We start from the raw sequence: 22,108 nt of genomic DNA, 5'->3' as shown, positions 1-22,108 counted from the left end.
TTTAACCATTATTTGTTGATCATCTTACACTTCACATGAATTCACACATTTGGTAAGTTCATACACATTATTCTCCACAACTTGTTGAGCCATAATCTTTTGTGAGCTCAACCTTGCAATATATAAGCCTCCACAGGAGAATAGGTGGTCCAGGAGGAGGTCTACAATAAGGAGTATGATCTAGGTGGCGTCTCCCCGTCAGCTTTATAGCATAAAGAAATAATATTTAGTTCGCTTTATTATTATCATTTATTTTTATAAGATACTTACGCTATGTAATAATGATATTTGTGACTTTTATCTTATATAGTCTGTCATTATATGTGATATTTTTCTTTGTCGCACATATAAGACGCACCCGGTTTTATCCCTTAAATCTAGGTGTGACATATCTGCTAGAGCGGAAACATAAATTTAGACCAACAAGAAAAAAAGTGGGCATCAAATCAAAAATAGACCCCCTGATTTGGGTGGTCGATTGTAGATGCTCTAAGCTAACTACAAATCAATTTAAGATAGCCAATATAGACCTAGGACAAATAAAGCGCCATTATCTGCTGAGTGCAAAGATAATTACACAACCATATAATATCATCCGATTGCACGTAGCGAAAACCCCGAGATCACTAGGAGACAAGTTGCAAACCGATTTCCATCCACTAACGCAGCAGAGTGCTCCAGATCAATGGAAAATACTGCATCAACCAAGCACCAACATCAACAGGCAAAAATGGCCACCAGCCAATTTACTGCTGCTTGCACTACGCTGGTTGTTCGGCATTTCCCTGCAACACTTCCTGCGGCTCCTGTAACACACCATTAGTGAGATACATGCATTGATACCTAACCTGGAAAATAAGAAAATAGGTATATAGGGCCACTTCAGTTCAGCATGGAAATTTCAGATCATGTACCTTCTGTTTGTGACCGGATCCCAACTGTTGAGACAATTAGAAATGGGATGTATTAGCAAGAGGAAAGGTTCAATTCCCATATCTAAACATATTGCTGGTCAACTGCAAGCCTAACTTCCTTGCTGGCTTGCTTTCTCCCTCCTCATCCTCGTCCTCTTCTTCGTCGTCGTCATCCTTATCGTCGTCATCCTCATCATCACCCAAGTTAGCAAAATCCTCACCTTGAACAGCCTCACCAGTGAACCAGGAAACAGCATGAGGGATAATCTTATCCCTTATGGTGGTCCTGAAAACCAATTTCAGTAATATATCAGTACATGAGTGGTATAACACATGAAATCATGATAACTATAAGCAGGCGATGGATTCAGAATTGTTTGGAAAATGGAAACAAACTGCACTTACCCAATGTCATAATCATGCTCCATTTGACCCTGCAGCTCCTCAGCCTACAGAGAACATCAAATACAGTTCACTATGGAGCAATATGAAACATGATAACTCAAATAAAGTCAACAGCAGATCTTAGACATACAGTGTCTTCATCAATGTCCTCGTCATCTTCAGGGACCTGTGGGGGATCAAAAAAGTTGAAGAAACTCTCACAGTCCTCGGTTTTAGTAATAAGCTTCGTATTCTTTGATCCTTTCTTAGGTTTCTTTTTTAGAATCTTCTGTGTTAGGTTTTTCCCAGGATACCACTCAATTTCAGTTCTGCAAACACAATGTGCTAGTAAGCCATGCACAAACATGCAATGATACAGAACAAAGCAACAGAAACCTATAGAGAACAAAGTGAATACAAAACACCAACCCAATAGCTTTCTCCAAAATCAGGTCATCTTCATCAACCATGTGGTAAGTTTTTGTCAGGACTGAATTCTTGATAAATGGGTTTGTATCAAAGAAAAAATCAAGCTTGAAACCCTTAGGATCCTCGATTCTAGACCACTTGATATCTTTTAGATATTTCAATGCAGCTTCATCACGCTCTTGGATCTATAAGTTAAGCAGAAATATAGTCACCATCATGGAACAATGTATCAAAAGAAAACAACAAAGAAAGGAAGTTTCAATATTCACCTCCTCAGACAAAACTTCATTTGTTTTCATAGCAGTAAGCCAAAATTCTGGTACTCCTTTAGCTGAAAAATGGTTTAAATACAGATCAGGCATTCAGAATGGGAACCAAACAAGAGTTTAAGTTCAGGTTTATACCAACTGGTTCTTTTCCCTCAGCAGTATCATCACTGGTCTGTTCATCACTAACACCATCTACCTCCACTTCTCCATTTACAATTTCATACCTCTGACAAAAAATAAAAATAGGTGACACCAGCAATTTGCACATAAAGAATACATCATAAATTAGATGTTTTCAAACATTTAGATGAAATAGTATAAACAGAGAAAAACATTAAAACTAGTATACCTTTGTGTATAAAGGTTCATAAAGCTTCTGGTACTTTGCCTCAAGTGCTACCCGTTCTTCAAAAAACTTGGCCTCAATTTCATCGTGTTGGCTCTACATCATTATTACAGAGAAAAGGTTGCAGTTCCAACCATGATGGTTAAGTGCAGGCTAAGAAGGAGAATGAAAAGGGTTTGTGCCCCCAAAGTCCGCATCACTTCCGAGGGTAGGAAAAGAAACAAACAATAAACTTTATGCTTGGAGACCAAATAAAAGGAAAAGGCTCTGCAACTGACCTTTAACACAATTTAGCTGGGTTCTCACAATTAATTGTTAAAAGGGGACACGCAAAATGGTAGTTCACTGAAATGCTCACAACTTATAAAATCTGTCTCCTCAATTATGTGACAAAAATGGTAATAAAGGTCTGGCATGGGATATGAATCACTGACTCAGTGCACAAACAAATCCAAGGGGAAGATAAAAAATGCGAATGGTGTGCTTTCGGCCTTCCCTGATTGCAAGCCTATATAAAATACCAAGCCTCACCCCCAAGGTTGATATTAGACCTAGGTGTCTCCATGCATTGGTACAGCAATAAGCAATTAGAATGGCAGCCTACAACATAGCTTAAGTCACATGATGTTTTATGTGTATGTCCTCCTTGATTGTTTTTTTCTATAAACTACTGTGTATGTAGCATTCCTCTTTACTTGACACATCAACACTCAAATGTAAGAACGAACCTAACTGTGAGTGTTGCACTCTTACCCAAAATCTATGTCAGATTCCACGTGGTATTTGCCATGTCTAAAAAAAGCCAAATCAGACACCCAAACTCAAACTAGACAAAGACACCCGCACCCCTGTCCATGTAACAATGGTATTGTGTAATAGGTTATTAGGTTTCTTACAAAACCTGACCAGTGAAGACATTTTAGCATATGAAAAATCAAGGTAAATGCAACTCCAAAAAATGAACAGCTGAACATTTCTTTTACATAGTTATGACCGATGGGGGAATGTGTGGGACGCTATTAACAATCAACAATAGAAACAATACACCAGAGGCATTTTGGATCAATAGTTAACTGATTCAAATGAGATGATCCACTTACATATAATCTGATGTGTTTTATTCATAACCAATTGCACTAGACCAGCTAAAAGCTCTAACTATTGTAGTTATTAAACATGGATCACTTCATGAGATGTGCTCTCCCGACCCAGGAGTAAAGGCCAGTTTAGTTTTTATTCATCAATCAGAACAAAGTAGAAGAAGCAACTGGACACAGATGTCCTACAAGTTCACATAACAAATCCAAATGTTGTCTAATAACTACACCTATGGTCAACAGAAGGCAGTCTGGTCAATGCATCAAATCAACAAATTGTAGTCCTTCATAGACTCAAAGAACCAGGAAAACACTCAGGGTGCTCAGCAAAAATTACAACTAAGAAAATTGTGTATCATCAGTTCATGCTTATTAAAACGACGTTTAAACTATAAAACGCTGGAAGAAACCGAAACGGTGAAACGTTTTACGATTCTTCGTAAAACGTCGTTTAAACGTCACGTTTTGGCGTTTAAACGCTGTATAGCGTGAAACACCACGTTTCGAGCGTTTAACGGCCCAGCCCAATTTCCCGCCCAGGTTTAGGGTTTTCGCTCACCAGAGCCGTGCTCTAGACACTCCAGGAAGTCTAGGCCGCCGCTCCGCTCCAGGCCGTGACACTCTAGGCCACCGCTCTGCCCCAGGCCGCCGCTCTGCTCCAGGCGGCTCCAGGCCGCCGCTCCTCCCCCGTGCAGCCTCCTCCAGGCCGCCGCTCAGCCGCGCTCCAGAGTCCAGCCGCTCCCGCTGTCCGCCGGCCACTACAGAGACCGCCCTCTAGCTTTGCTTCACTGTTGAGTAATGGCAGAGATCGTCCTCTAGCTGTTCAGCCTGATTAATCCAACTTCAAGGCCCCTACTTTCCTAGGAGAGCTCATGGTACTCAAGTGCCAATTCTTGAGGATGATGAAGATGGTGTTGATGAGAGTGATGAAAATGAAGACGATGACAATTTTGTGCTTGACGACCTTGACATGGATGATGAAGAAGAAACAAACAACAGTGGTGGCCGTGGTGATGAGCAAGACAAGGATGATGTTGGTTTAGATGATTTGGATGATGGTTATTGAGTGTTTGAGTGACTCTTGTGTGCTTGTGGTTGTGGACATGGCATTCTACTTTAGTTGCTTTTGTGCTATTTTTGTGATTGTGGACTATTAGACATCTCATTCTACTTTGTTTGCAGTTGTCGACTTGCTATTAGTTGAACTTGTGTTATTGTGGCAATGTGGTTGTGGACATGTCATTTTGCACAATGTGAACTTATGTTGGTTGTTTGGTATTTGACTTGATATAATTGCCTGAAATTATGATATATTGAAATTTCCCTATGTTGTTTAAAACTACGTTTAAACTTTGTTTAAACCGTTTAAAAGTTAAAACTCACCCATGAGCGTTTCAAAGTTTCGTCGTTTTAATAACCTTGCATCAGTTCATTCTAAAAGTCAATCAGAGGAAATAATCAAAACCTGAAATGGCATACCACATTCAGACGATGTTCATACGTAGTTATGTCAGCTCAAAGAGTTCATATCAGATTCGTATAGAAGCAGAAAGCGATGAAGGGAACAATCTGGCCAACCTGGATCCCTCTCAAAAACTCAACACGCTTCCTAACATTGGGCGAAAGCGTCTCTAGCACATCGGCATGCTGGCCCGCCAGGCTCTGCAGCTTATCCTGCAACCGAATCCGACAACACATGAACATGCAAAGAAATTGCATAAGCCTATGACCCAAACCCCAAATCGGCGTACCTTAAGAGCATTGACGAGGCCGGCGCGGTCCTCGGCGCTAAGGGCTACAGGCAAACCACAAATACAACGCGGGTCGATTGGGAGCGAACTCAAGGGCGAGCGTGTGCGATGCGGTGTCGGCGGAGCGGAGCTTACCTGCAGCGGCCGCGGGGAGGGAGGCGTTGAGGTCGGAGATAACGTAGGGTTCGTTCTCGCCGTCCATAGTCGACTCTTCGATCAAGCCCGTCTCGCGCTCGATTCGGAATTGATCGCCGCGGCGTCGGAGAGGAGGAAGAGGGGACGGGGGAGCTGGGCAGCGGGAGAAGAGAGGGAAATGAGGTAAAAAACTAAAAACCCCATATGTCTCCCGGAGAAGAATGGGAGGCGGTTCGGGAAAGAGGCGCGTGTTTTTTCGTTTCAGACCTTGGATTCGGGAACTAGCAACGCGGCTGAAAAACAACTGTTTGGAAGAAGGAACGGCCCATATGCCTCAGGCCCTCAGCACAAGGCCCGTGTTCGTGTCCGCACCCTCGGCCGAACAGTTCCCCGAGTCCCCGACTGCTCTCTGTCTCTCTATTGGCGACGACTGGGCTACCGCCGCCACAGGCGCCCTACGCCAGGTGTCCAGGTCTCGGGCCCTTCTCCGGCACCGAGCACCCACCAGCGGTATGCCCGCCCCTTCTCCTCCCTTCCCGCCGTGCGGATCCGAGCACCTAAACCCTAACCTAAACTATTTGACTATTTGCAATCGGATCTAATATAGTTGCAAATGTATACATGCATTAATTATGCCTAGTAGCTTCGCTTTTTTCCTTTTACAAAAAATTATCGAGTGTACGCGTGTGCACACCATCCCCTTTGCTGGGTCCGCCCATGGCTGCAGGCAGATCAGCTTGCAGTTCTATACCCCTATACCATGGATTTTCCGTACTGTTATGATCTCAATTTGTGAGAGATGCCCTGGTACCCTAGGAAAAGAAGAATTTCGGGGAACAGGTAAGGTTGTGTGTTTGGCTAGTAATCCTGACACTGAGCAAAAACTGACTAACATTGTTTTCAGATTGTCCGACTAATCGCATTAGTCGGGCTGATCAGTACTCAGTGCTCGATAAGGGGGTTCGATTCGATCAGGTGATCTGATCGTCTATATCGTCCGACTAGTCGGCGATATGTAGCGATTAGTCGTCTGGTTAGTGATCAGCCGCGTTAATTACTCAGGTTCAGACTTCAGTTCAGAGTTTCAGACTTCAGTTGTATGATGATCTCATATAGGTGTTGCCTTCTTGGTCATGGTCTAGTAAGTTGTAGAATCGCAGTTTCATAGTTTCATATAGACTTGTTGCTGGAGATGTACTGCTGTTTTGGACTATTCAAGTATTCATACTGCTGTTTTGGATTATTTATACTGGTGCCTTGTCTATACTTAAGCTTGTCCTGAGCAAGTCTCTATACTATATAAGTATATATCTATATATAGTGTTATATATGTCCTGAAAATACATAGGACGACCAGGGGACGATTAGGGTCGATCAGGAGCGACTAATCGCCCTTATCGTCGCCTAATCGCGACTAATCGTCTTATCGCCCAGTGGCATTGATCACAAGCGATCTGAAAACGATGCTGACTAAGCCTTCTACCCTAGTCCAGTTAACTATGTACTCCCTCTGTTCCTTTTTAATCTTCGTTCTTCGTTCTCGCTCTATGAGAAGTCACAAATACTCAACTTCAGATGTATACTAATATTTAATTGACATAATTAGTAACATTAGATGGACCATTGAACCTATTTTCGTAATAAACTTATTTGGAGATACAGACGTTGCTAATATTTTCTACAAAACTAGTTAAGTTTGACCAGCATATTTCCAATAGCGACAGTCAGTTAAATAGGGACAGAGAGAGTACTGTATTTATCAATGGCTGCACGGTGCAATGTAAGTTTTATTTCCAAGTTTATGGCTAGTATCCTCTTCCACATTAGGTTTCCCCAGTGCATTTCATATTATTCGGGTCTATAACAACGCGTCAATGCGAGATAGAAAGGTAGGCCTTAGATCATGTATGCACAAATGGGAGTCAATTTTATTCTATTCAAGCAGTACCTTGGTTAGCCCGTAACTAGCATCTGTTTAACTCAGCTGTACGCAATCATGACAAGACCCTTGAGAGATTAGGTAGTTGTCTATGAAATAACAGAATGGCGTTTCTGAATGTTTGGATAAATGACACGGTAGCTAAAAGGTAATACAATGCTAGTGAAAGTAATGTAGACCCTGTAATCTTTACTGCTCTTTCATCTGTAAATTATCATTGAAATGCTGGGAAAAACATTTACATTTTGCTTCCTTGAATGCATTTGACAAGGGTGATGCTTGTGTTAAACTGTGCTGAAATTGGTCATGTATGTTATAACAACTTCAGGAATATACCATGGAGGTCAGGCCCATGGTAGCTCTGCGTGCCGCCCTAGTTGGTGGGGTAGCGGCATTTGCGAAGATCGGTGGGGCGATGAAAGCCGCAGGCGGTGTCAAGATTGGTGCAGCCGCTGCAGCCGTCACGGCTGCAACATCAGCTGCCATATCGGGAAAAGACGCAAAAGAAGACACTTCAAAGCCGGAAACGAAATGATATGACCCATGGATTGGTCGACAAGTATGAAATCGCCTCTCCAGAGGTTTAGAAGAGAGAGGGTGCCATAGTCAATAAGTTACAGGAGTAAATTTTGATGCTCCGTGTGTTTTTTATCTCGGGAATAAGAATGACAGTACAGTTTTCCCCAGAAGTATGATTTTGTGTTGTGCAACAGTTTCGGCTGTTGAATGCTTTTAGTCACACTGTCTGAATGGCTTGATTTCTGCTGTGCCACATTCTGGGGCGCGATGCATCTGTGATCTGTTGCCATATTCTGTTTGCACAGGGAGATCCTGAAGGCCTTGTGCAGTCTCATGCGTAAGGCAGTGCATCTAAGATCTGCTTGCCAAATTCTGTTTGCACAGGAAGATCCTGAAGGCCTTGTGCTGTTTCATGCGTAAGATCCTAGTGATCTACATCGGCATCTGTATATTTGAAGTATCTCAAACTGTAGAACGCTGTAAGTTTTACTACGCCGCTGGTTGTATCTCTCGGTTTTTTTCCTGGGCATGCTCCTTGTAATGATGAATTGATCAGACAGTGTTGTTCAAACATAAAAAAGTACAAACTCGAGCTATTCTTCCTTTTTTTTGGACTGGAAAAGTGACTTCCATTGGCCTCTCCCTCTCCCTTTATGCTAGTTGCTAGCCAAATCGCAAGCCAAAACATTATTATATAGAAAATCCAGAACTCTGCCAGAAGGAGCACTTTTTTTTAAGAGTGAACAGAAACAAGAGAATTAGTATGGGCCGATTCGTGGGCCTCGATCCATGTGACACGATTTATTTAGCCCACTGTCCAATTTCCGTTGCACAGTATCACGCTGTAGTTCCTTTTCGTTCCCCCGGCGGCCACCGTTCTATTCCTTCCCGCTGCTCCGCTCAACGAAAATGGCGCCTTCCCTCGAAGACCTCACCCGGGTACTCGCCGAGCTCGCTGCACGCCTCTCCCAACCTGCCACCGGCGGCGTTTCCTCCTCCTCCGGAGACTCCCTCTCAGCCACCATATTCTCCTCGCCCCCGCCCTCAACCCCAGTGCCGACGGCGGCGGCGCTTCATCTGGAACCAGGGTTCTGGACTCCGCGTTCTCCCTCATGTGCTTCGACTCGCTAGAGGAAGGGAGACTCCCACGTCGTATCTCCTATTGGATTGTTAGCGCTGTTGGCATTTTAGCTGAACCATCGCGCTGATGGAACTGCGTGTGGATGCAGGTGAATAGTGCCCGAGTCGACTGCCTTGTCCGCAGTTCCGCACCCTCGTCTCCGTGCTCTCGGCATCAGTCTCGTGCCGTGTGGTTCGGCCCAATGGCGACGCTGGTCAGGACATGCTCTGTGTCGGGAGCTCCGTCTCGCCCGTGCATTGCCGCGAGCTGCTCCGATCGATCGTGTATTCGTGTGCAGCCCTTGTGGAGAAATTGGGAGATTGTGAGATTTTTTTAACAGGGATCTCTTCCTACACATTGTAATTGCGCATGTCTAATGTCACACGAAGTGCCCATCAATGCTATGGTCAGATGATGTGACACTCATAATGTTTAGGAGTATTCGTGAGCAGTTTCACAGTTGGGAGTTCAGCTTATAAATGATGTGTTCTCCCTGTAGGTTGGTTATCTGTTTTTTTGTTAATGTTGACAAATTTTTATTTCTTTAATTTAGATGGAAGACATTCTTATGATATGTTGTATGCTGTTGCGAAAACCATCGTGCTATCCCCTAACTACCAGTGTCTTTTCCTTTTACCATATTATAAGGAAGAGGGAGAAATAGTATCTCGTATGGGAACCATTGCTGCGGAGTTAATAAACCATCCTTCCTATCATGTCCTTCCTAGTGACGATTCAAACCCACCAAGGTATAAGTATACTTGCAGCAATTACTTGTGGATCATCATGTGCTATTAATAAAGGGAAGATTTAAGGAAGTAAAAGATGTGTTGTTATTGTAGTTTCTGTGTTGTTATTAAATGTATACCATTTCTTTGCTGCAAATGTGTAATATGAATACGGAAACAGCCCCTCTGATTTCAAAGTAAGTCATTTAGGACATTGCCATGGTCTCTAATCTGATACTTTGACCAATGATTTCTGTGAAAATATGTTATTCCAGGAAAAAAAGAGTTACAAATTTTCAAAGGATTTATAACGAGGCTTGAGGAGTGTGGGAATAACAACTTTATGTTCTCAGTCTTAGTAGCTGTTTATATATTGGCGGCGATAATTTCAACAAGTTTGAGTGTTTTACCAGCACAAATTCACTTACATTTTGAATTTGAGGAGTGCTTGTAAAGTGCGAAGGGGGCTTTTGAAAGCTTGGAGTGCAATTTTGTGCTTACTGGATGATAATCTCTGTAGTTTTGTTGCTCACCAGGAAACCACTGACTGTACACTGTACTTTATTTTTATCTGTATAGTACACTGACAGGCAGTACCATCTTAATTATGCTTAAGTATATTTTTGTTGTTACTGCATGGACTTTTAAACACCTGCTTTCTATAATATACTGATTTAGTCATATCTCCTTTTTGTGGTAGGTTGCTTTTATGGCATCTTGATCCATCAATTATTAGGCTTGATCTCTCAGTGATGCTCAAGGAGGTAATTAAAAGGCCCTTGCTTTGCCTGAGAAAGGAATTATATAATAGGATGGAATGGCGTATCATCATAATTTGCCCGGTTTGCTCCCCAACTGTATTTATGGAGATGAGATCACTATTACACTTCTGGTTTCAAGGAACGTAAGTTCACACCTCAAACACTCATATGGAATGCCCTATACTATAGCTTGCACTGAGTTTGATCTGTCCTGATTTCGGTCAATGGGCTTGTACGTTAATCTTACAATGGAACTGCAGAGGAGCAAATGTTAAAAGTGGCTTGCCATATTATGGCAGTCCACCAAAAAGTTATTTTAGAAACTCCGACATGACTGTAGGCGAGGCAAAATTAGGAACACACAAACAGGCCGTGGGTTAAAGTTATCTTAGGAAAGCGGTTTGAAACAGATTTCATGATGAACAGTACAAAAACATCTTCGTAGAGCTTATTCCACATTTATCATTTAATGTTTAATTCCAATTGTGACCTTACATTTTTTTAAAGAAATAAAATTAACTGAATTTTTCTCTCGAAACGCGCATGAGAACTGTGCCCCTTTATATATTAAGAAGATAGAGAAAAAGTTCTAAAGAAGACCATACAACAGGAGGCCTCCTTACTGCATTGATTGAATATTTATTTATTTAGTTTTTGTAACCTTGCTTTCTGTAGCCCTAAGCGATATTTCATCAACAACACTATTATGGATGTTACATTTACACATCTCTATATATTGTCTGAATTAGTTATACATTGTGGGCTTGCTGTTTAAGGACTTCTTGTAAAAACTCTATTCATCCTTCATTTGTGCAGGGGTTTGAGTTGTGTGCTAGAACTTCACAATGCATTGGTATCATCGGCACTAGACATTCTTCTCAAGCCTATGCCATGAGGAATATCCATAGATTTGGGGCAGAGATTTCCCTTTTCACATGCTTACTTCCTAAGCCATCAAAGAAACTTGCTTGCAATACTAACTGGACCCTTATCTTGTAAAGCTTTTTTGGACCTAATTTCTTATATCAGTGCCTTGATTGATTTGGATAACACAAGAACTAGATGCTCTTCACAAAAAAACTTACAACTACAACCATTGAAGGGATTGGTAATGTGTTTTTAAATATGCAACACAACTAGATGTTTAGCATTTGTCTGACAGAAGTTAACTGCACCTGCTATAATTGTGCTTCTGCAGGTACATGATTATTAGTTTTCCTGTTTGGTTCAGTTTTGCAACTGCTTTACTTTTCTACAGAGAAGGCTCACACGATTCTTTATCAGAAACATTATCCAAAGAGCCAACTGCTGAATCAATAAGTGACGTCAGTCTTGTTCAGAGGGCAGCCTTTTACCTTTCTTGGGTGCTATGCCCTTCTAATGATGATCAATGCGAGATGCTATCAAACAATATATTGGAAATATCACATTCTTGGGCTAGGAACAACAAAAAGTGCCTGAGCTACCAAATTACTATGAACCATAGGAGGAAACTGCAAATACCCACAGCTGCGAAGTCAGAGAAATTTCATGTGCCAATAAACACTGTAAGCTCCCTTGTTAAAGAATTTGATGATAGCTGTGTGCCTGTGTAAAATGTTGTAGCACAACTGCCTTTCCTCAAGTGCAAGATGGAAAACTAGCGGATCTCCATCCTTCAAACTTTAACCTAATATTGCATCAGTGGATTCCTTTAGGAGTATTGCTTATATCACCTAGTTGTGCTAACGAGCAGAACTGTGACATCCTTCTGTGCTACACAAGCACTGGGGAAGATTCTGGTATCAAATGAAGCACAAATAAGAACAAAAGATTATTCCAGTAATGATGGTTTCTTAGGCAGCTGCATTGATAGCTGAGAGATGGGCTTTGATTGGAGCATATCTCATCTTTATCTGGCTTGACGTAGTTGAGGATATGTCCTCATTGATATTTGGTTGCGAAGATAGATGTCATCGTTCTGTCAGCCAACTCAGAAACAAGACTGCCCCATACCCTGCTCAAGTGTGTAAAATCATTATTTAAAGTGTTGGAACAGGCAAATCAAGATAGAGATTTTGTGATTGATCTTCATAGTAGGTTGTTGAACTGGAATCAGAATGGGCAAGGCGGTGAGATATTTAGGGATGTTATCCTTGAAATGAGCAAGAAGATTAATCTTTCTTTGTAGCAGTGACCAGGAATTTTACGCAGATCTTGAATATTTGAATTTCTAGGTTTGATTGCCAGCTTCCATTTTGATGGTAATGACAAAGGTTGTCTCCAGCAGCTATTCTATTACATCCCCTATTTCAAACTTCACTATATGAATAGAGTAATCTACAATGCAAATTTCCTATTTTTCACGATCTGATGTGTACTGCCTAATGTGGTTGAAGGAGGCAAAACTCTGAACTGTTGAGTTGGACCAGATCCATTGCAGACAACGATCATTTCCCTCCAGAGCAGTAAGTCGCATCCATTTAAAGAGTGCAATAAATCATGATCAGTTCAAAGATAATTTAATATAATATATGTCAGTTATAGATAACTTAAAGGTTATAGCTAACTTAAATTAATACACACACACACACAAATATGAGATATATAGCACGGGCATGTGAAGTAATAAAAGTTGACTTTACTTGCAAATGTAGCTACTGCTTTCAGTAAATCCTGCCAGGCTGGAGAATTTGTTCTGGGAAGGTAGAGGTTCCCCGCCGCCTACATCTTCAATGCGTTTCTCTTTCTTTGCCCTGGTTTCAGTAGCTGTTCACGTCTCCACAAATGCCGCGCACTGTGCCACTGCCGTCTGAGGAGCCATTAATAGTGGGCCAGCCATCAGCTTGAACCGACATATAATTGCATCCCTTTGCTCAAATAAAGTCATGAATGCTAGCTATATTGTTGGTGGTTGTTAGGACTAGGCTTATCACGTGCTAATGCTGTTCATGTGCTATAGCCTTCCCCACTTCTGAAGAACTGGTTTCTATTTTCAGGGTTCTAGGTTTGCACGGCTGGCTCCTAATCCAGACACCCAAGACCACCAGGTAACAGTGATGCTGGTGAGGTGCTTTCACTGCTTCGGCTGTACTTCGTTTATTCACTTCAAGGTCGACACGATTCCCTTGAAGAGGAAAGGAAACATCAAGTACGTGCATGATTGATCTGGTTTGCCTGGCCTGTATTCCAGGGTTCTCGTTTCTTCTCGGTACATGTTTCTGTTAACGAAACCTTAGCTGCGCATATATCAAGCGAATGGACTGCCGTCTTCTCTGAACACACTGCTAGTGCTAGTGCTAGTTTCTTCTCGATACATGGTTCTGGGAAATGAAGAAAGAATAGTCTACTCTGAACGCTGCACGTTCCCACTGCTAGTGCTAGTTGAGACGCCGGAGCACAAATGGACTGCCGTCTGCAGGTAACGTGTTATTTTCCTGTTGAGTTAATGCAGCCGAATGAAGTGTGTTTCCTTATAGGACATCAGCATTAATTTCAGCAGCTGAATTTGATATATACCTGTACTCTGTTGCCGCTTTGGTGTGTATAGTTTATCGTTGGCTGTTGTGTTTCAGTCCCTTTCTGTATGAACCCGTCGTCAAACACACAAAGTTGAAGATGCTGGTTGAACTTTGTTAGTTAGTATTAGTCAGTTATTATTGGATTCAGAATTTCAATGTATTATATTCTTAATACCCCCCATAACACTGCTGGGAGGATAGAGCCCCCGCATCTGTGAGGTACTATCAGTAAATTAATTCAAGTACGTATATAAGGGGTGTTTGGTTTCTAAGGTCTAACTTTTTAGTCCCTAAGAGCAACTCGAGTAGTTCTCTAAAAGACTCCCTAAATCAATAATTTAGCCAGCTAAAATAAAACTTCTCTTCAACAGTTCTCTCAATAAACTCCCTAAATTTAACTACTTTCCATCTAACCTGATTTGCTCCCTACATTTAGCAACCATTTACCAACTCCATAAACAAAAGACTGAATGTAATTTTTGTATTTGGATGCCTTTTTTCAACTATGCATTAAAGATATGTTAATAGAGCCCATATATCAGGGGTTGGTGATGCACAATTGCGGCAGCTAGTCAGCTAGAGATTAAACAATTGACAATACAGCAACTTCACGTGCACATGTCGGAAATATATGAATAAACAATTGCGGCACCAAATCAAAAGTCCAACACAATTTACCAAGTTAAATTCATCGTCCCTAACGGTCCCACTGGTGACATGACAAGTTTTGACATATTTAGAAAATAATGTATAAAGAACTATTAGAGAACATGAGTTTTTTGTTTCCTATATTATTTGAGAACTTGCTAAATCTAGGATTTATGTAGTATAATTATATATAACTATTGGAGTTGCTCTAAGTTAACAAATAAACAGGGAGTTTTAGTTTTTATATTTATCAATTTATGGACTAAAATGTAGGGACTAAAAACTAGTTCCTAGAAACCAAACACCTCATATTATGCATGATATATAGGAAAACGCACGTACGCATAGTATATGATCAACAATATTACAAGAATGGTAGGGAGATAGATGGTGCAATTTCACAGGCAATTCAAGGTGTACCGTTGTTTTCTTGGATGGAAACAGGAAACTGGTGAGCGGCTACAGATGGAACAGGAAACTGCTCCACAACATTACGAAAAGGGCAGGGCCGACGGTGCAATTTTTAATTTCACTGGCTATTCCAGACACTGTACGTAGTTCTGTTTCGATGGAGCAGGAAACATGTGAGCAGATCTGCAGATGTGTGTCGTCTCCTTTATTATTCCTACTAGCTAGGTGACCAGCTCGATGCCCGCGTCGACCGTGGACTCCGCGATGAAGACGTTGGCAGCCTCCGACGGGTGGACGGCGTCGAAGAACACGTAGCTGCTGGCGTTCCGGCACGTCCCGGCCGTCGTCGGGTTGCAGAGGTACACCCTCGTCTTGGCCGTCCCCGTCCGGCAGCACGTCCCTCTAGCGTCGGCGAAGCCTACACCACCATGCATGCATGCGTGTCAGTGTCATGATCTCGACCGCGCACGTACGGCACTGTTGAACACGCACGTACATACCGTAAGCCGCGGGGTCTTGTGCGAGTTTGCGGAGGGGCGTGTAGATGTCGAGGATGGCGAGCTTGAGGTCGGCGTGCCGCCGCTTGAGCGCCTTGACGGTGGCGTTCAGCTTGGCGTTGAAGGTCTCGGCGTCGCGGTTGAGCCTCGGCACGCACGCTCCCTTGCCGTCGCCGTACAGCCTGATGGACGCCGGCAGGCAGCCCAGCGGCGGCATGGACGTGACGCCGATCCGCCGCGCCCCCAGCCTGTACAGCTCCTGCAACCAACAACGTACTCATCCCAGATCGATTTAATGATGAATGAAGCAAAAGGATCTCGGATGGGTAGGTGAGTGTCGATCTGATGGATCAGGATGATGACGTATTAGTATTATACGTTGGCGAAGCCGGAGAAGATGCCGACGAGGAGGTCGGTGTACTGCTCGACGTCGTAGCGGTGGGACAGGGAGGCGTTGTGGTAGTAGTTCTGGAGGAAATCGCCGGTGCCCGTGCTGACGACGTAGAGCGCGTCGCCGAGGATGGCGCGAGCCCTGGCGCGCCCGGCCACCGCCGCCAGCTTCGACTGGTACTCCTTGTAGTACTTGAGCTGCTGGGTCAGCGTGATCGCGTCCTGCACGTACGCGTGCGCAAGGGCATATTATATATAGCAGTTAGCAGCTAGCTAGCCTCAACAAATTAAAGCAACAGCATCTGAACGATGATGTGGTACTTACATACATGGCCGCCGTGTCGTCGTAGTAGCTGGACGCCGCGGAGGCGAAGTTGGCGCCGGTGAGCAGGTTCTTCCCCGACGCCTGCGGGCTGAGGTACGGCGGCGCGTAGCTCTCGAAGCCGAGCGTTTCGGCTGCAACAATAAACAATGCACAGAACGAAGAACTCGTTCAATTCGTCACGCACCTGCAGCCGCCGCCATGCATAATGCATGCGTGGTGGTATAGCATGTATATATATATGGGAATGGCTAGCGACCGGTGATGTCGGTGACGATCTTGCCGTCGGAGAATCGGCCGGTGGCCTTGTGCCGCGCGAAGCCCTGCCCGTACGGCGCGTAGTCGGCCTTGAACACCGCGCCCGGCAGGTAGTTATTGTTGCCGACGTCGACGGTGGAGTCGCCGAACGAGATGACCGCCGGCACAATCGGCTGCGCCTGCGCCTGCGCGCCGCCGTTCATCGTCACAGTCACCGCCGACGCTACAAACAGGCACACGACGACCAGCTGCGACGACGCCATGCATGTGCTAGCTGCTCACAGTTGTTACTACGCTCGTCTCTTGCACGTACGTACCGGGCTGTGTGGCCGCTCGACGCATCGGTGACATACTTATATACGACCGTTGCACAGTGCGTGTACATGGTGGTGTGTACCACGCGTCAACGTCGATGGGAGCTCGCGGTTGGGTGTCATGTGTGTATGTGCGCGCGTGCGATTTAAGGCGGGGCAGGCCCAGGCCGGGGCACCGCCTCGCTCGTCGCCCAAGCTGTACCGACGTGACTCCTGATTACGCACCTCGTTAATGCATGGTTTCCTCGATCTTGTAGTGACGCCTGACACCACGTACGTAATATGGGCCAGGTTTTTTTTTTTGTCACCACCAGCGACTCAAACACAAGAGCCACGAGCGACTCAAACACAAGAGCCTAAAGCACGTGCTGACGCGAAATAATATGGATCAAATTAGTACGGTCCGAAAGCAGGTCTAAGCCGTACCTTAGATTTCGGCCCGTCGGGCCTAGCACGGCTTGTATGCATAGGTCGAGTTTGGGTCGGCACGGCTCAATTAAACTTATATTGTTTAATTTCTTTAATTTGGTAAGTTATAACTTTATATGGTTATAATATTTAAACTTTATGTTGTCAAATAGAACTCACATTGTTTAATATCTTTAGTTTAGTAAGCCATGTATATTATGTGGTTGTAATATTTAAATTTTGTGTGATTCAAATATATAGATCGAGCTATGGACACGGTCCAACAAAGACATGATCCTTGTGATTGGTAAGCTGCACACATCCATCTAGACCGAACGCATGCGTTGAATAAGAAGCAGTCACTGTTTGGTTAACTGCATATAGCGAGATGGAGGCTGCACCCACAGATGCAACGTAGACCAAAACATATTCCCTAGTTGCATGCGCGGATACGCTCGAACATTCCGTTTCTCGCTGCCCAGGCTCTCCAGAGCCAGGCGCCGCTGGGCCGCGTAACCAATCACTCGGGATGTGTTTTAGGGTCAAATTGGGTCACTGTTTCTACTATTTGAGCTAACACGACTTAAAAAAAAATTTAGACTTTCTCAGACGGCTTAGGTCTGTTTATCCCAAAGTATGATAGGCTTGGATTAGCTCGACCCGACCCAATTCCCAGCACTGACACGCAGCGGTTAACTAACGGATGATGACACGGGCATTAAATGATCAAAACGACAGCTTCGTGGCCACAATATATATCTACTTTAAAAGGTAATTTAGGGTGTGCCATGTTTTTGAAACTGCATTCTTCTTTCCGTGGGTAGTCTGTATGTTTTTATGAGGGCGCATCAGTTGACAGCAGCGTGAGACCCACAAATAGCGCGGCTCCATAATAGTCGGAGTGGAAGATGTATAGACCATGTAGACGACAACCGGATGGGAGAGAAATAAATCTACACACCATGAAACTAGTACTTTGTACGGACTAGAGTTCTGTAGACAATAAATAAGTTTATGTGACACACTAGAAATCAAACTAGGCAGCTTATACCACTACAATACGCACTGTGGGTGTGGATTGGTACGGTTTCTATATATTAATAAAATAAAAAAAAATATGTGAGTTCTATTGATTAGATGAGTGTAAATATGTAGCCAATAACTAAAGCTCGAACACTACACCGGTAAAATAAGATTTATACGGATGAAACTTGTCCGCACTTCCCTTGCTAATGACCGGAGTTCAGATTTAATTTCAGATTGTGATGAGATTTGGTTACGGTACCGGCCGGTGCGCGGTCGCCGATGCAAGCGTGCCTTCGACAAATAGTACTAGTACCTACAGCGACTTTGGGCGAGCGACCCCTGTCTTTCTTCTTAATAATAATCCAAGTTGGGTAGGAGTATACGTGTGTATTGGGTTTAAGGCAATATACAATGATGTTTAATGTAGGAGCTATTAAGGTGTCTAAAGGGACATTTGAAAAAAAAAATCGTGAAGTTGTCTCTCTGTGTCTCTGGCTCGTAAACCAAGTAACAATAGACAGTGGCGAAGCTAGAGTAAATTAGGGGAGGGTGCATATGCCTTGAGGGTGCATGGTAACAATTTATAGGTGGTACATTAATGGTGAAAATTTGATCCAAATCACTAGATTTCTAAATTTTCGTGGGTGCATGTGCACCCCCTAATTTCTATGTAGCTCCGCCCCTGACAATAGACACTTTATTTCTCACTGTAAGAATTTGTCGTCTGTTATATCGATCTGATATTGTACAAGTACGTTTACTTTTTATATTTATTAATATACTATATTTATAGACACTCAATTATATAATAGAGTCTCTAAACTGTCTCTCCGCTATACTTATAGTCCAATGGCCACAACACCCCTCAGTTGACTGCAACACTGTTGCATGCATCCATTCACTGTACATCACTACTAAACAAAATCAGCTCATGATCCTTGGTTACCTGCATCTATCCATGTTCATGATGGCTCTGATAGGTTTGCAGGCATCCAATAACGCTCTATACGCATTCATGTCCTGGAGGCTGCAGCATGCCACCACCCACACCCAACGAAGCACTAGTTTGTCTACTTGACCCGCCATCGTGTACATGCACTAGTCGACACAGGGGGCGGTAAATTTCTGAAAAGAACAAGGCAATGCCAAGCATACAGCCGCGGACTACACGTCATAAATCAGAGCTAGAAACTTCCAAACACCAATGCCAGGGATGTACAGACCAAAACAATAATTCCTCGTTTGGATCATTAGAATTGAATTCCATTCAAATAATATTAATTTAGACATATATCAATTAAGCTAATTTGATTTTATGCAAAATATATTTATATACTATTATTAGCAAGATATCAGAAGTATTTATGTGCTACAATTTTACTATAGAGGAGTGAAACAAATTCTACTAATGTATAAAATAATTTCTCATACTCCACCACATGAATTTGAGATAAGCTCATATCTGAACTTTGGAAAGTGATAGAATGTTAAATTTCAAACTAAATAAGTTACTTTATTGAGTGAATTCTAATTCCTTTAAAATCCAGGGGTCCAAACGCCCCGTAAAAGAAAACCAACAACAACCGTGTGTCAATACATGCATTCTGTGAGACGAATTTCTCCTTGGTAAAGCATCACCGCGCAATAAGTAAACCTATTGAAAATAAACTCGGTGCAATAATGAACTAGCATAAGAATATACAATAGATAGATAAATGCTTTTGTGAATTTAAGGGTGTGTACTATCAATCCCAAAACAACAACAAGCTAAGCTGGGTGATTATTAAGGTCTTGTTTGGGACCCCTAAAACTAACATTTAGCTACTAAAATTTAGTTGCTGGGTTGCAAACACCCTTCGCTAGTACTATTTGTGCCACGCTGGTAAAAGTTGGAAAGAAGTCTCACCTTCCGTCGGTAAAACTATTTGTGCCATGCCGACAGCTCCTGATTACTTTTGGGTCTTCTCTCCTCGTCACAGAAACCCCACCCAAATTACACGCCTCCAATTTCACCGCATGCCTCCTCCAACAAATCACTGGCCACCCTGCCCACCGCCCCTGCCTCCAAATCACGCCGCCCCGGCCTCCAAATCAGGGGCGGAGCCAAGACCGGCCCAGCAACAGGCCAGCAAGTGCTCCCAAACTCCTCGACGCCGCCACGCCCACACCGATGTCACGGACAACTCCCCCTCCTCGAGGCTCGAGGCCCACCCCGCTCTCGGGCAACCTGCCCTGCACGACAACGATCCCCACACGGACGTGGCCAGCCCCCGACGCCGCCACACGACCCACTAGCGTGCTGCGAGCGCTCTGGCTCTGTCGCTCTACCCCACGTGGATGCCGGACACGACCAGACCAGTAGCGCTACCTCCTCTCAACCTGTTGGTTCAGGATCTGCCTCGATCTGCCTTTTTCCTTTTACCTAATTGTCTTGGAGCATGTATTGAACGTCCCCCCCCCCCCTCTTCTAGTTATGTAGTAATTACTCTAATATCTTGCTGATCTGCTAGCATACGAATAGCAAGTCGCGCTCCGATATGCCTACGTCAACTACAGCAACTTCGGCGGCAGTGAAAACTCTACCGATGTACTCGATCTGTCGGTTAGGGATTTGGTGTTGCGGATGTTGTTGACCCCTTGCAAGAAGCCGTCGGATCTGGCGGTTTTTACTGTTTAGACGTTGGTTGTCTCGGTAATGCTATCAACCCCTTGCACGTCCCTCTTCTTCCTCCTTCGACCCGAGCACAATGGTTCTTTCTTGATTTACTGTGGCGCGTCCTACACGTCGGGCACGACATGTCCCTCCCCTGGAGCTGATGCTTGTCCCCAAGCTGTCACTGATGGATACTTGGACTAGAGCACATACAAGTCTTACCAGGTGGCCGATAGCTTGCTCCAATTAACCAAGACTTGTGGAATAGCCTTGGAGCTTTTTTTTCACTAAGCGACGATCGAGAGTTGTCTCAGGTTGCAGATCATGTGTGCTGAAATCGTGGAGAATCTAGAAGTCTGAAAACACAGGGGTGTAGTTAGGATGAAATGGCTTCAACTGGCTGACGTGAAACATGGATGGACCATAGAGCCCTCCGACAACTTGAGGCGATACGCAGCAGACCCAATTTTTTGCAACATTTTGAACAGTCCGGAGTCAGCCGGAGTCAGCCAATTCTTCCATTTCTTTGGTGAATCATGGACAACACAACGAAGGTACATTTCAAGACATTGGTTGACTCGCTCCGATTGTCCATCGATTTGCGGATGGTAAGCCGTGGTCCGCAGCAAGCATGTTCCAAACAAAGAGAACAACTCCTTCCAAAAAACACTGGTGAAGATACGGTCCCGATCAGACACAATAGTCTTAGGGAAGCCATGGAGTTTGATTACCTGATGTAGAACTGCACGAACTACAGTTTGAGCAGTGAAGGGATGCTTGAGAGGTATGAAGTGGGCATATTTCGTATACCTATCAACCACGACCAGGATGGAGTTGTATCACTCTAACGACGGCAACACTTCGATAAAATCCATGGTTAAGTCCTGCCAGGGTCCAGATGGAATAGGTAAAGGTTGCAAGAGGCCAGCTGAATGAGAGGGCATCAGCAACCACGTTGTCTTTCCCTTTTTATAGATTACTTTGAATTGAAGTCCCATGAGCTGAGTCATTGCTTTATGCTGCATTTCCGAATGTAGATTTTGCTCGGTCAAGTATGACAGACTGTGGTGGTCAGTCCTAATAATAAACTCTTGTCGCTGCAAATAGGGCCTCCAACGCTCAACTGCCATAATTAGTGCCAAAAATTCTTTTTCATAGATGGAGAGTTTCTGGTAAGATGGCCCTAAGGCTTTACGGAGAAATGTGATCGGTTGGTCCTTCAGATGGACTCCTTCTGCAGCAGGACTGCTCCAATGCCCACTTCACTTGCGCCAGTCTCGACTATGAAT

At 43.7% G+C, this 22,108-nt stretch overlaps 3 protein-coding genes and 1 long non-coding RNA gene across 7 annotated transcripts; 2 read left to right on the top strand and 2 right to left on the bottom strand.

Annotated features, from left to right (window-relative positions):
• Nucleotides 1-413: 413 nt before the first annotated feature.
• Nucleotides 414-6,566, bottom strand: LOC100501318 (Nucleosome assembly protein 1-1). 2 transcript variants are annotated; one of them, XM_035959811.1, is made up of 12 exons: nucleotides 5,593-6,566; nucleotides 5,326-5,478; nucleotides 5,191-5,234; nucleotides 5,018-5,113; nucleotides 2,346-2,438; nucleotides 2,132-2,222; nucleotides 1,997-2,058; nucleotides 1,728-1,912; nucleotides 1,450-1,627; nucleotides 1,320-1,363; nucleotides 915-1,200; nucleotides 414-806 (listed from the first exon to the last, which is right to left on the bottom strand). In XM_035959811.1, exons 2-11 carry the CDS (start codon nucleotides 5,390-5,392, stop codon nucleotides 984-986), a joined length of 1,077 nt encoding a protein of 358 aa, XP_035815704.1. In that variant the 5' UTR covers nucleotides 5,393-5,478; nucleotides 5,593-6,566; the 3' UTR covers nucleotides 414-806; nucleotides 915-983. The 2 variants fall into 2 exon arrangements, with proteins under 2 accessions (XP_035815704.1, NP_001349524.1); NM_001362595.1 differs by lacking the exon at nucleotides 5,593-6,566 and having other exon boundaries at nucleotides 5,326-5,495.
• LOC100304003 (uncharacterized) lies at nucleotides 5,670-8,019 on the top strand. Its single transcript, NM_001328097.1, has 2 exons — nucleotides 5,670-5,835; nucleotides 7,593-8,019. Exon 2 carries the CDS (start codon nucleotides 7,602-7,604, stop codon nucleotides 7,797-7,799), a length of 198 nt encoding a protein of 65 aa, NP_001315026.1. The 5' UTR covers nucleotides 5,670-5,835; nucleotides 7,593-7,601; the 3' UTR covers nucleotides 7,800-8,019.
• Nucleotides 8,020-8,630: 611 nt separating this feature from the next.
• On the top strand, nucleotides 8,631-14,092 carry LOC103629481 (uncharacterized). Of its 3 annotated transcripts, none has more exons than XR_002262693.1 (5): nucleotides 8,631-9,402; nucleotides 9,552-9,652; nucleotides 10,332-10,535; nucleotides 11,209-12,839; nucleotides 13,371-14,092. It is a non-coding gene; the product is annotated as an uncharacterized lncRNA (long non-coding RNA). The 3 variants fall into 3 exon arrangements; XR_554412.2 differs by having other exon boundaries at nucleotides 8,631-9,652; nucleotides 11,209-11,500; nucleotides 11,591-12,839; XR_002262692.1 differs by having other exon boundaries at nucleotides 8,631-9,652.
• Nucleotides 14,093-14,829: 737 nt separating this feature from the next.
• On the bottom strand, nucleotides 14,830-16,732 carry LOC100272736 (GDSL esterase/lipase APG). The gene is made up of 5 exons (NM_001147189.1): nucleotides 16,420-16,732; nucleotides 16,164-16,294; nucleotides 15,827-16,060; nucleotides 15,452-15,707; nucleotides 14,830-15,369 (listed from the first exon to the last, which is right to left on the bottom strand). Exons 1-5 carry the CDS (start codon nucleotides 16,679-16,681, stop codon nucleotides 15,173-15,175), a joined length of 1,080 nt encoding a protein of 359 aa, NP_001140661.1. The 5' UTR covers nucleotides 16,682-16,732; the 3' UTR covers nucleotides 14,830-15,172.
• Nucleotides 16,733-22,108: the final 5,376 nt, after the last annotated feature.

The sequence above is a fragment of the Zea mays genome, chromosome 6 (genome assembly GCF_902167145.1).
Source record: "Zea mays cultivar B73 chromosome 6, Zm-B73-REFERENCE-NAM-5.0, whole genome shotgun sequence".
NCBI classification, from domain to species: domain Eukaryota; kingdom Viridiplantae; phylum Streptophyta; class Magnoliopsida; order Poales; family Poaceae; genus Zea; species Zea mays.
Note: the sequence above shows the minus strand (reverse complement) of the source record. Positions and strands in the feature narration are given on the sequence as shown.